Source organism: Papio anubis, chromosome 13 (genome assembly GCF_008728515.1).
Source record: "Papio anubis isolate 15944 chromosome 13, Panubis1.0, whole genome shotgun sequence".
NCBI lineage: Eukaryota > Metazoa > Chordata > Mammalia > Primates > Cercopithecidae > Papio > Papio anubis.
Window position 1 is genome coordinate 3843178 of NC_044988.1, and position 14515 is coordinate 3857692.

General features: G+C 39.9%; 1 protein-coding gene across 16 annotated transcripts in view; it reads right to left on the reverse strand.

Annotated features, from left to right (window-relative positions):
• Positions 1–14515, reverse strand: part of PTPDC1 (protein tyrosine phosphatase domain containing 1) — a 101447-nt gene that overhangs the window by 31041 nt on the left and 55891 nt on the right. For 4 of the 16 annotated variants that reach the window (XM_021927727.2, XM_021927723.2, XM_021927725.2 and 1 more), the window contains 4 exons: positions 4572–4743; positions 2170–2250; positions 1832–1950; positions 730–867 (listed from right to left, as the gene is read on the reverse strand). In XM_021927727.2, coding sequence (XP_021783419.1) covers positions 730–867; positions 1832–1950; positions 2170–2250; positions 4572–4672 — 439 coding nt within the window. In that variant the 5' untranslated portion in view covers positions 4673–4743. Of the gene's footprint in view, positions 1–729; positions 868–1831; positions 1951–2169; positions 2251–4571; positions 4744–5223; positions 5723–14515 lie in introns of those variants that run through there. The other 12 variants (XM_021927732.2, XM_021927728.2, XM_021927719.2 and 9 more) reach the window with 11 other exon arrangements.

The window sequence follows — 14515 nt, forward strand, 5'->3', positions numbered from 1 at the left end:
GTTGGATCAGATGACGATGAAAATTTCAGCCCTACAGCCTTTATTTTTGCCCTAATATCAGCACTGTAATGAAATTGAGCTGAATGTTTTAAGTCAAATCACTGACTTTGTAATAGAATTCTAGGCACAGATAGACTCTTCTTCACAAACAAAACCCTTATACCTCCAAAAATGGAAAGCACATGAACTCTGGAGTCAGACAACCACGGATTTAAAGCTTGGCCCTGGCACTTACTAAATGTAGCAAATTACTTCTCTCAAATTGCAGTTTCTCCAACTCACATTGTTGCTAAAGACTTTAAAATGACATACATATGGTCATTGTAACTACCTGTTTATGGTATTTCAAATACCTTAAAATTATTTTTGATTTAGTTTTTAAAGTTGACATAATAATTATACATATCTATGGGGTATATAGTGATGTTTTAATACATATGATGTATAGCGACCAGATCAGTGTATTTAGTATATGCATAGTCCCCAACATTTATCATGTATTTGTGCTGGGAGCATTCAATACCCTCCTTCTAGCTATTTGAAACTATATATGATTTTTAACTACAGACACCCTACAGTGGTACAGAACACCAGAACTTATTCCCTTCTTCCACCTGACTCCAAAGCTTTGACAAGATTCTGAGAAACATTTTTCCTCAAATTAGGAAATCTTATTCCTTTTATGTTTAAATACGCCTACAAGGCAATAAACCACCTCTTAGGACTTACCTGTTCGACCAAGCCCTGCATGACAATGGATAGCTACTTTTCCTTCCTGTAAGGCAAATGTCATCACCTTCACCATATCTAGGATAGTAGTAAGAGATGCTACCCCATAATCCTTCCACCCGAAATTGTAGAAATAAACTAAGAAAAAAGAAAAGGAAAAGAAAATCAACATACAGGAAATTAACGAAAGTACATACACTAATGAAAAGTACACAGATCTACACTGAGGCATGTAGATCTCAGTGCATACACTGCATAAAATAAGAGGGATTTTACATTCCCAGTAACTTTACTGTTCACATTTACTCACAAAGCATATTTTATATTACTGAAGACATTTCCTGCAGAAACTCAGCCAGAAAGAATTATGGTGAATTAGAATTACAAATTAATAAAGTCAGTGATTCATGCTCTAGTTACTCAGCTATGGAGGGAAAGCATACACTCTTGTTTAAGCAGGGAAATGTGTCTTAATGACTGATAAATAGCTTAAGACAGTATATATAGGTTTTCTATCCAGTGTAAATAAGCGTCTTTAAAACAAGTTCCAAGATTGTTTATCCTTTCCAGCCTGGTTTGAAGGACACATGTTGAATGTATTTCATCCCAAAGCTCTTGTGATTGAGGTGGCTTTGAAATTGTTAGAAGTAGAATTCCTGGGCGTCATTTTGGGAGCAGGGCTGGACAGCAGTAAACCTGGAGCATGTCCAGGTTCCAAACCTGACTACCATTTCTAAGCTGTGTGATCTTAGGCAAGTAGGTAATTCTCTAAGCCCCATGTGGCTTCATGTGTAAAACAGAAATAACAACAACTTTGTTACACAACTGCTTTAAGGGTTAAATGACATAACAGTGGCTGGCATTAATTAAATGTTAATCATTATTACTATGGGGTCTCCTCCCAACATCCCTCTTACAGGAACAAAGAAATCCTATACTTCCAACAGCAATACCAAAGAAAATGGTAGCTCATTTTTTTCTGATCCTTACTACTATGCAGGAGGTATTTATTTCCATCACCTTTTCAATTTAAGACCCCAGCAGAGAAAAGCCTCTGAGTGCTGCCCTTGATAATTCATGAGAGGAGGTGGGAGGAACTTACTGCCAGCCTCCATGAAAGCCTCAGGAAGGTATGTGAAGCCACTTTCTTGTTCCAGAGGGTTCCCACAGCTAGCATGCTCACCAGGGCGCTGGAGGTTGATTATTGTTTTTATGCCATGGCTTAAAGGAAAAAGGGCAGTCAGTCATGTTGGGAACTAGCATTTTAAAAAAAATAACCTTTTTTGGCATTAATCAACATTATTAATTACCCTCAAAATCTTAATTTCTCATTTCACTGCCTATTGTTAAAATGAAAGCACTTTTTCACTTGAAAACAAAGGCAATGAAAGAACAAACACATGAGTTTCCTCATTCGTGTGTGAACAATACAGCATTTACCTGAGGAACTGATCAATGATGTGGTACTTCTCCAGGAGCTCAGAGGATGGGCGGGCCATGGCCAGTATATTATCAGTGACCCTGCAAATGGGTGGAGGGACTGGTGAGATGTGCTGCAACCTAGGAGGTTCCAGCCCTGAGCAATGATTTTTTCTATGATTTCAACAACTCTGTTAGAATATTCTCTTTTTGTGTATAAATTTTATTTGAACAGGTAATACAGTTTCATGGTTCAATAAAATCAAAACAATACACAAAAGTATGCACTAAAATGTTTGCTCTTACCTGTTTTCATCCACTCCATTCAGTTTGTTCCCCATATGTAGTCATTTGTATTAACTTCATGTTTATCATCTTAGTGTTTCTTTTTGCAAATATGAGCATTTATTCTCATTTGTCTGCTTTTTTTTTGTACAAAAGGTAGTGTAGTAAAGGCACTGTTAGATACTTTGCTTTCTTTCTCTTTAGGCTAATTTTTAAAATTTTGATAGTTTTTGGGGTACAGATGATTTCAGGTTACATAGATGAGTTCTTTAGTGGTGAATTCTGAGATTTTGGTGTACCCATGTAAGAATATTCTTATACAAATCCGGCTTCAATTTTGGCTGATTAGAGCTCTAAGAAACTCTAGCTTCTTAAATCCCTGGAAAACATTCCAGGACATAAATTATTTGTGGATTCCAGCAAAGTATTTTCAAGGACTCTCAAGAGATTCTAGTGGACACGATGGAGAAAACCCAGCTGGTGGCGAAGGTAACAGTCTGGATTGTCACTCAATGGGTAGTGACTTATATGAGGAGGGACAACTGGGAGATATTTTTAGTTATTCAACTATTTGAATCTTAGTTACCTAAGGTGTTAAATGGGGATAATAATGCCTGTCTCACAGGGTTGGTATAAGAATTCAGTACGATGTGGATGTAAAGCCTTTGGCACAAATCCTGACATGCAGTTATGAATAAATACTGAGTTACTGTAATTTGGTGACAATTATGGGTTCCAGAGTCAGTCGGGCTTGGTTTCAAATGCTGGCTTTTCTACTTTCTAGCTTGGTGGCAAATTACTTGGTCTCTCTGGAACTCAATTCTTTCATCGATAAAATGGCATTAACAGCTCACAAGAGTTTTACGACGATAAAAGATATTAGTATGAAAGCATCTAGCACACTGACTGGCCTACAGCCAAATGGATATTTACTGAATGAATGAGTGGGCAGACGCCCAATAAATGACTATTACTCTTGTCAGGCCTCTGGGCTCTGGCTTCACTCTGTTCTGTTCAAATTTCTCATCAGTGGCCTAATGAGATATATAAAGTAAGTGCGTTGGAAGTTGTGGGTCATATGAATCTCAGGGGAATAACACAGACTGGCAGGATAGGATCCAAAATGACACCTTTCCCTCTGAAAGAAGACATGTGGTTTAACATGGGACCCAGGTGAAAAAGACTCACAGGATTTAGTCAGCAATAAAGCAAAAATACACAAATGACCTAAGCTACATTATTAGAAATTTTCTTGTCGGACTATGAATGTTTCCTTCTTCATACTATTAGTATGATAGTGATGGACCAGAATATGACCTGTAGTGAACAATAATGACAGTGGACCCCAGACTATATCACTACAGATGTACTGAGCAAATCCAATATGAAAAAGTACAGGTTGTAAGCTGGATAAGCCACTTGACAAATATCTAATTTAAAAATGGGTTCTTGATAAATAAAATAATTCACTATTAGAATTAACAGTGAATTCTTCTAAGTATGCTTCAAATGTGATTTATCAGAATTTTTCAGATGTTACATCAAAAAGGTGTATTTGACTAGTTTACTGTTTATTAAAAAGCAGTATGATTAAAGAACAATATTAATTGCACTTACACACCATAAAAAAAGCAAATATCTTCTGTTTTCTACCGAGCTGACAACTTGTACCATTTTTATTAGGGTAGACTGAAGGGTATTTGTATGAAAATGTGACTTTTCATATAGAATATAGGAATAACATAAAAGCTGAAGCTTACTTGCATGAAACTGAAAAATTCCACATGTATCTCATAATTTTCTCAAATTTATAGCTGAACAGTTTTATTATTTCTAAACATTTCTGAAATTTAAGCGCTATCTGATTATCCATTTCTTAATACACTTTATATATATCATTTCACTTACTTAAGAAAATCCCTATGGTTTTGGTTTTATTATTTCCACCTTACAGATAAAGAAACCAAGGGTCAATAGGCCAAGAACACACAGCTAGGGCAAAGCCAGACTTGACTGGCAAAGTGAAGTCCTGACTTCAAAGTCCCACACTGCTCCTCCCACACTTCAGGGCTCCTGGCTCACACAGAGCGTCTTTCCTGTATCCAACAGAGCTATGAAAGACCAACAGGATCACTCACCAGGATGAGTAAACCCCTTTAATGGCTTGTTCCTGCTCACTCCAGCGGGCTGGATTCTCATACTTGCAAGCTCTACCACCACACGCCATGGAACATGCCATGTGTCCAGGAATGACATGCCGTAAACGCTCTCCTACTTTTGTGTACTTTGGTGTTGGACGTTCTAAATTTCCTAGAACATGTAAGGAAAGGAAAATTCAAAATTGCACTCTCCAAATGAAATTGTAACATGGGAAACAGCCTCCGTTTTATCTCAGGATGGCAGATGACAAGCCAGTGCAAAATCGCCTTCATCTTGTCAAGAAAACAAAACTGTTTCCCCATCAAAGTGACATGTATCTCTTAATGTAAAACAGCTTTCACATATAATAATCTCCACACATACTGGCAATTAGGAGGAAGAAACTGTAAAAGCAGATGTTTTACAAGAGAATGAGTTTTGTTCAAACCTATATTTTAAATTAAAAAACACAAAACATTTGATCATTTTATATCCTCTTATATATTCACTAAAATACTTAGCATAACAGACAGCAAAAAGTATAATATAGAATAAACTGCCAATATTTAAAAAGGTATAAGCACAACACAGCCGATTCCCATTCCTCAAACTTACATACAAAGGTATGGCAATCTATAAGAAGAAAGAGACCTTTACTTTTTCTTTCGGGGAAAGTTGGGTTTCCCTCTGCATGGTTGACTGAGGAAACAGCTACCATCACCTGGAGAGAGGACGAGGACAGAAGCTTCGTGGCAGAGCCGGAGCCCAAGCCAGAGCCCCGCCGGGCCTGCTGCAGCCGCAGTATTGGGTCTGAGGTGGAGTGCCGGCGGCCCTGGAGAAAGGAGCTGAGGAAGTGCACGGCTGAGGGCCGCCTAGTTGCATCCTGCACCTGCATGGCACTGGGAGGCAAGAGCCAGAGGCAGGGAAGAGTCAGCCCCACTTACTCAGTGAGGAACTTTCACTGAGAGCAGGGAGCATTGCATCGTTCTGTATGATCTAAGAGCCATTCAGATTGGCTGACTGGTTTCCATGGTGACGAACAAAGAAACTACTGATTCCCACTTAGATCTGAACAGGCAAAATCCAATATGAACAGATTGCATTTTGGGCAAATTGTTCAAATATAGGGAAGAATAATATAAATTTTAAATATATTGATTACTAAATTTTGTTTCTCAAATGCACTTAAAATATCTAACCACTCAAAGAATTACTCCCCAAAATATTGTAGTGAATTTAGAAAACTGTCTTCATGATGCAAAAACTGTCTTTTACATACATGTTAAAAGGCTTAAATTCTGTTATTCCTTTCACAACCTGTCTCTGGATATTTTGAAAAAAATTACCTTTCTACTCCTCGTTTGAATAGTGTAGAAAAAAGTTAATTGTAATAAAGTGGGATATACTGGATGCTTTACAACATTATCAAAATATCATCCAGTTTTTCATAACCAAAACCACTTCTATTTTTTCTTGGTAAAACTATTAAAGAAATACTTGGATTTAAAAAATATATTTTTAGAGATGATATATTATCAGAAGACATTTAACTTCAAGTGTTCATTTTCAGAATATGAAAACCCAATTCTTAGTTATGCCTCTGTTGCACAGTTATAGTAGCCGTGCCTCTCAAAAACTCAAAACATCATTCTCTGCCTTTTGTTGCAGTGAGGGAAAAAAGAAGCTTCAATAATGTCTTGGCAGAGGCATATAAAGAAAACTCACTAAGTATCACATTTTTAAAGGAACTAGATGAGGGGGAGGTTGCAACTTGAAGATAAAGGATATAAAGAAAACAGAAAGTGCAACAACCACTAATGTACTCATTGTCCGCCTCCTCCCTTGTTAATGTCAGGCTGCGCCCTCGCTTGCTCGCTCTCTCTCTCTACACAAATGGTATTTCAGATGTATGTGCACAGAAACAAACTACTGTACTGCCACAGATGAGGCTATTTTCTTTTCTTTTCTTTTCTTTTAACGATTACTAATGCTATACCAAGCTCCTTTTAAAATGCCGCCCCCATCTCCCCAATAATGTGCACTTTTGTCAAATAAGACAGGGACACAGAATTCCAGTTTGGTGTTCAAATTCCTACTCTATGTGTAGTATCATGCCTTTGTTATTTAGAATACAGCCATGGAAGAAAGCACAGCTTTCCTGTCAGAGGAATTACATGAGGATTATTCTAGGCAAGGCCCTCAGGACCCTAAGGGCAACACAGAAACAGCAGTTGCACAGAGCTCTGCAAGACAGGAACATGAACTTATTGGCAGGAGGCCCTAAATGCTCAAACTAAGGAGTTGTGTATTTGTTATCTGAGTAAGAGGGAGTCTATGAATATTTCTGGGCAAGTCTGTGCTTCTGAGTATGTGGCACTCCAGAATGTTAACTTAGCTCTTGAGAGACAAGAGTGGTGAGCTTTGCAGAGATAAGTCCATGGCCTGGAGAACCAGTATCTGAGGACATCTACAGACAAGAGTTAAAATAACTGCTTTCAACTACACTAAAAATGAACACTAATTTCATTAGATAAGGGGTAGGGGTAGGACTTATTTAGACCAAGCTAAGGAAGGGATGGTTTATAGATCACCTCAAGAATAATCTCTGTGGTGAAATCTTGAGACCTGGGTTGACCTCAAGTAAACGCAAAATAACTGAGCTGACCCCAGTTACTGTACAGTCAGTGACCCTGTGTCAATGTCTAAGGAAGTCAAGCCTAATGCAAACAGGATTCTGCAAGGTGAAAGCAGCCCTTTCTGCATGCTTGCTCAGTGTTCCCAATAATGAGGTGTTGTGAATATACCTTGCATTGATGTGGTAGATGAAGAGAAATGTACCCACCTCCAGACACGAGAACCAAACTTAGAACAATCTTTAAGGAACCAAATGAGATACTGATCATGACAAATATGAAATCAGTCACAATAAACACAACAAAGAAACCTACTAAAATGTACCAGTGAGTACTGAGTCTTTTCTTCCTTAATTTCTACAAGTGGGCAGGTAAAACACTGAAAAGTGAGATCTAGAACACCAAGAACTGGTAATTTCCTTCTATACTCAAGATTTCAGAAAGGGCTCATTACTTCCTAAAGTCATAGAACAATAGGCTGAGAATGCAGTGGGTGCCTAGTGGGTGTGGGAGGCCCACCTATCCGCATTCTTAAGTCCACGGAGGAGTCACTTCCAGGAATTTGCTGTACAGCTGAATTTCCAGCCTTGTGTTCTCCACTTTTTGTGACAAGAGGCTCACTTTTCACAAGGGAACTGACTATTCCACTGTTAGACAGCTCAAATATTTTCTTTCTTTCCGTCTTTAGAGATGGGGATCTCACTTTGTTGTCTAGGCTGGACTTAAACTTTTGGGCTCAGGGGCTCCTCCTGCCTCAGCCTCTTGAGTAGCTGGGACTACAGATGCCTGCCACCACACTGGGCTTCAGATGTTCTCTAGTGTTGAGTTAAAATCCATTCTATAAACATTGGTTCTGGTTCTTCCCACTAAAAATAAAGAATAAAGCATCTCTTTGTCTTGAAAGATTTTCAAATATTCAAAGACAGAACTTGTCAAATATCCGAAGATAGAACTTATCCAAGACTTTCCCTATTTCTGTTTTTCAAACATTCCCAGGTATACGTAATTGTTTCCAGATCTTTCACTATAATTTCCCTTCTTCTGCGGGCCCTTCTTCTCTCCCCTTCATAGCTAAACCTCCAAACCAAGGTGACTACACCTGCCATCTCCACGTGTCACAAGTTTCATCCTCAGCCTACTCAGCTCTGGTCTCTGCCTCCACTCTCAAATCAAACTGCTCTTGCTATGGTCTCTGATGTTCTATCTTAAGGTGGATTCTTTAGAGCTTCTATTTGACTGTGCAGCAGCATACAACACAATTGAACACTTTAGTTTTAATAAAAAAATTTTTTTAAGACAGCACCTTGCTCTGTCACACAGGCTAGTGAGCAGTGACATGATCATAGCTCACTGCAGCCTTGAATTCCTGGGCTCAAACAATCCTCCTGCCTCAGCCTCTTTGGTAGTCAGTAAGACAGGTGCCTGCCACCATGCCTGGCCCATATATTTTTTAGAGTATTTTATTTTTTTACTTTGAATCAATGCCAAACTTACAGAAAAGGTACAAAAGAGCACAAATAATGTTTTTCCTTGGCTGGGCATGGTGGCTCATGCCTGTAATCCCAGCACTTTGGGAGGCTGAGGAGGGCAGATCACCTGAGGTCAGGAGTTAGAGACCCACCTGGCCAACATGGTGAAACCCAGCCTCTACTACAAATACAAAAATGAGCTAGGTGTGGTGGCATTTGCCTGTAGTCCCAGCTACTTGGGAGGCTGAGGCAGGAGAATTGCTTGCACCCGGAAGGCAGAGGTTGCAGTGAGCTGAGATTGCACCACTGCATTCTAGTCTGGGCAACAGAGTGAGACTGTCTCAAAAAAAAAAAAAGAAAGAATATTTTTCCTTGAATTTTTTAGAATAACTTGCAGAAATACTGCCCCATTACGCCAAATAATTTAGTGTGTACTTCCCACAAAGATATTCTTGAAAATTACCCCAAATCAGAAAATTATGGTTGAGATATTACTACTTGCCCTCTGTTCCTCAGACCTCAGCTTCACTGATTACTCCAAAAATGTTCCTTACAGTAAAAGGACATGTTGTATGTAGTTGTCCTGTTTCTTTCACCTATTTCACACTAGAACAAGTTCCTCAGTCTTTCCTCGACTTTGATGACCTTGACACTTTCAAAGAGTATAGGCCAGTTACTTTGTAGCAGTCTCTCTCAATTTGGGCAAGCTGTTTCTTCGGGATTAGACTCAGAAGCCCTTGCATTTATTAGTAAAGAATGATATCTAGAAACCGATGGCTGTGTGTTAGGTATGCTCATTGCCATTAGTGTTACTGCTGCCAGGCCCTCTCAGTGGACAGAGCTAAAGCATATGGATATTATGCACAAGCACACACATTACCACACTTTACATCTCTATTTACTTCCATATGTAGGCATATATACATATGGAAAAACCAAGAGTTTACCCTGATACTACCAATTCCAAGCCAACACCACAGAGTTCCTCTAATTTCCACCCTTTCCACAACTGTACCTATAATTATAACTCTGTGAGAAGCCTGGGTACCATAATCTTTAATATATTTACCTAAGTGACCAAGCCCCCTACATGGAACCAGTCTCCCATCACTGCCTCTGCTCCCTCCTCCATGTGGATGCCTCTCTCGTCCCATCTGGACTTTAACACATATGCCAAGCTGCTGCTGCCAGCCACCTGGGTAGATGCTCTCCTCACCCTGCCTATGTTCCAATATTCCATGTAGGGTCACCCTGCCCCACACGGAGCCCTCCCAACCTGACCCATGTTCTGATGCCTGGGAATGTTCTAACACCCTGGGCCAGGTCACTCTCCCACACAGGTGTTATCTGGCTCAGGCTGCATCACTGCTGGTCTGCCCTCCCATATGGATTTCCTCCTCACCCTGGCTGGCTTCTCCCAAGTGCCCCTGCTCCACCCCATCTGTAGGTCAAAGATTCCACACTTAGGCAAGCCAAGAAGACCAGAAGCTATTATTCCTGCTCACCTTGCAAAGCAGGGGGATCACTCAGAGAACTGGGCTGTTGTCCCTGCCTCAAGCTCCAGAGACATGGCTAGTAGACTTCATCCAGAAGGAGAAGCAGGCCTTAAAAACAGGGAATTCTGAAGCTTTCCCCCTACAAAACTATCTTTACCTGAAACACAGCACGGGGAAGCTCAAGCCTAGGATGCTTTCAAAAACAATGGAGGCTTTGGTTAAGCAGTTATTAATGAGTAGCCTCATAGCTTCATGAGAGCAATAAGCTGAACTGTAGTCACACAAGCTTGCCAGAGAGAACCAAGGAAAGAGACTAAGCCCTCTCATGGAGTATAAGCAAACCTCAAGACTGACCTCAAAAATGGCCACCACCCAAACTTAATTAAATCAGATGGTAGGGCAACAGATGACCCAGGGCTTTGTCAAAAACAACAGAGTGATCAGCAGGTAATTAGTGGAACCCAACAGCTGGTGTGCTAACAACTGAGGGAGACAGCATAACAGAGAGATGCGTGGAAGAGAGAAAGGGTGCCCTGCTGAAAAAAAACATTGTCTTCTCAGGGTGACTGTGTTTGCTCGGCCAAGGCCATGCCCTCTTAGGAGTCACATCAGAGGCTTCAAACTATGAAGAAAAAAAGACTAGTCCATCACTAAGATAGTCTAGTCAAGTCTCTGACCAAATAGACAAGCAAATAACAACAAAAACAAGCCCGGGGAGGGAAGAGTATCTAGAGGTGCTAAAAAATATTATCTAAAATGTCCAGTTTTCAACAAAAAGTATGAGACATGGAAAGAAAGAAAAAAGTATGACCCATACACAGAGAAAAGCACAGTCAATAGACACTCTCTGGTAGAGGGGCCAGGCATCTGATATACCAAAGCCTTCAAAGCAGCCGTTACAAATATGCTCAAAGTCCTAAAGGAACCCATGTTTAAAGAAGTAAAAGAAGCTATGATGACACTGTTTCATCAGACAGAGAACACTAATAAAGAGATGGGAATTATAAAAAGGAAGCAAATGGAAATTCAGAAGTTAAAAAGTACAAAAACAATGAAAAATTCACTTGAGGAGCTCAATAGAAGATTTGAAGTGGCAGAAGGAAGAATTAGAGAACCTGAAGATAGACTGATAGAGATTATGCACTCTGAAAAACACAGAAAATAAAAAAAGAAAAAATCAACAGAGCCTCACAGAAATGTGGAATACCATGAAGTGAACCAACATATACCTCATAAGTGAACAGAAAGAGAGTTTAGAGAGGAGTAGAAAAAACTTTTAGAAATAATGGCTCAAAGCTTCCCAAATCTGATGAAAAACATTAATCCACACATCCAAGAAGTTCAACAAACTCTAAGTACGATACACACAAATAGATCCACGTTAAAACACATCACAGTAAAAATGCTCAAATAGAAAAATGATTCCTTGTGTACAAAGAAACCTCAAAAAGATTAATAGTTTACTTCTCATCAGAAACCATGGAGACCAGAAAGTAGAGGAATGACATATTCAAAGCGCTAAATATTAAACTGCCAATCAAGAATCTTACACGCAGCAAGATTATCTGTCAAAAATGAAGGGGAAATAAAGGAATTCCCAGGTAAACAAAAAGCAGAGAATTTGTTGCTAGCAGACTCAGCTTATAAGAAATATAAAGGAGGTTCTTCAGATTAAAAGCAAGTTATCCAAGACTAATGTGAATCCATGTGAAAGAAAGGACACCGGCAAATTACAACAGACAGTATGTATTTATATGAAATGTCCCAAGGAGGCAAATTGACAGGGACAGAAAGTAGATACAGTGTTTCCCAGGGGGACTAGGGTGAAAGTGAAATGGGAACTGACTGTTGGGATATTGTGAAATACACCTTTGGTCTTGGTCCCTCTTTCTTGGCATACAATTCCTGAAATCCCTGGAATCTCCAAGGTGATATCTTTTTATATGTTAATGAGTTGACTAGTAGCTGTCAGTCCCTACGCAGCTTCAGGATGGGGGCTGGCCATTGGAAAGACCAAGGTAGGATTACAGTGTTGGGACTTTCAGCACCAAATCCAGCTTCTGGGGAGGGGAGAGGGTTGAAGGTTAACTTGATCAACAATGGCCAGTGGTTTAGTCAATCATGCCATGTGATGAAGCCTTAATAACAGCTCAGAAGGACAGGGTTCAAAGAGCTGAAAACATGGAGGCTGCCAGAGGGTGGCATGCTCTGTGCCTCTTCCTCCATACCTCACCCTTATGTATCTCTTCATCTCCATCCTTGGTAACAGCCTTTATAATAAATTGGTAAATGTGTTTCCTAGAGTACTGTGAGCCACTATAGCAAATTAATGAAATCCAAATAGAGGGGTGTGGGAACCCCAGTTTATAGCCAGCCAGTCAGAAGCACAGGTTAAAAAACTGGGGCTTGTGACAGGCATCAGAAGTAGGAGGCAATCTTATAAGACTGAGCCCTCAACCTGCGGGATCTGACGCTATCTCTAGGTAGATAATGTCAGAATTAAATTGGAGGACACCCATCTGGAGTCCCCTGCATAATTTATTGCTTGTTTGGTGTGTGGAAAAAAATCCCACACATCTGGTGTCAGAAACGTGTTATGAGAGTGTAGCAGGAGAAACTGAGCTTGCTTATTCCTCTGTATTCAGAAGTGCTAATTGGTAGAACATTTCTTTTTGGTCTGATGAAAATATTCTGGATTTAAATAGTGTTGATGACTGCACAGCCTTAAGTATCTACTAAAAACCAATGACCACTTTAAAAGGGTCAATTTTATGGTATGTGACTTATATCTCAATAATTTAAAAAGGGCAAATAATTTGAGTGGGCATTTCTCCAAAAAAGATGTAAAAAGTTTCAATAAATACTTGAAAAGATGCTCAACATCACTAGTCATTAGGGAAATGCATATTAAAATTACAATGAAATACCACTTCATACCTACTAGGATGGCTAGAATCAAATGTCTGATAATAACAAGTATCAATGAGGATGTAAAAAAAAAAAATGAGAGCCCTTATCTACTGCTGGTGGGTATATAAAATGAAGCAAACACTTTGGAAAATGATCTGGCAGTTCATCAAATGATTAAACAGAGTTACCAAATGACCCAGTTCTTTCCTCCTAGGTAAATACCCAAGAAAAATGAAATATGTCCACATAAAAACTCAGGTTTTATTATTACTCATAATAGCCAAAAAGTGAAAAGAGTCCAAATGCCCATCAGGAGAATGGATAAATGGAATGTGGTATATCTACACAATGAACAATTATTCAGCCATAAAAAGGAAGCAGCACTGACACATGCTACAACATGGATGAACCTTGGAAACATTATGCTAAGTGAAAAAAGCCAATCACAAAAGACCACATATTTATATGGTTCCATTTATACGAAATGCCCAGAAAAAATGAAATCTATAGAGACAGAAAGTAGTCTGATGGCTCCTGGGGCTAGGGAGGAGGGAAAGAACAAATGGCAGCCGGGGCTTGCTAAAGAGTACAAAGAGGCCGGGTGTAGTGGCTCACGCCTATAATCCTAGCACTTTGGGAGGCTGAGGCAGGTGGATCACCTGAGATCGGAAGTTCGAGACCAGCCAACCCGACCAACATGGTGAAACCCTGTCTCTACTAAAAATACAAAATTAGCTGGGTGCGGTAGCATGAGCCTGTAATCCCAGCTACTTGAGAGGCTGAGGCAGAAGAACTGCTTGAACCTGGGAGGCGGAGGTTGCAGGAGCCGAGATCGTGCCACTGCACTGCAGCCTGGGCAACAAGAGCGAAATTCCGTCCCAAAACACAAAACAAAACAAAAAACAAAACAAAACAACCCCCACAAAACAAAACAAAACAAAACAAAAAAGCACACGGTTTCTTTTTGGGATGACATCCAAAGATGATATTCCAAAACTGACTGTGGTGCTGGTTACATAGCTCTTTGAATGTTCTAAAAACACTGGATTGGTACTTTAAACGGGTGAATTATTGATAATTACACCTCAAAGAAGTTAAAGGAAATTCTCCCTTTCTCCCTCCTTCCTGCTCTCCTTTCCTCAATAAAGCAAAAAGCTGCTAGGCAGACTTCTGGTTCTGTCCAGGTAGAGTTGACCCATTCCTCATCCTTACGACTTAGAAACTCTGGACACAGTAGAACAGATAAGCATAGGAAGATTCTGAGAGGGAGAGACTGTCTAAGGACCTCAGGACTTGAGGAACAATATGGCTGTGAGCTACCTGGGATTCTTTATTGCCTCCCGTATATCCCCAACAGGGTGCTGCAGAAGCCTTCAACTCAGAACAAGCTATAAGAAAAGCCTGTCCCCCTTTGCCAAAGGTCTGTGGAAAATGC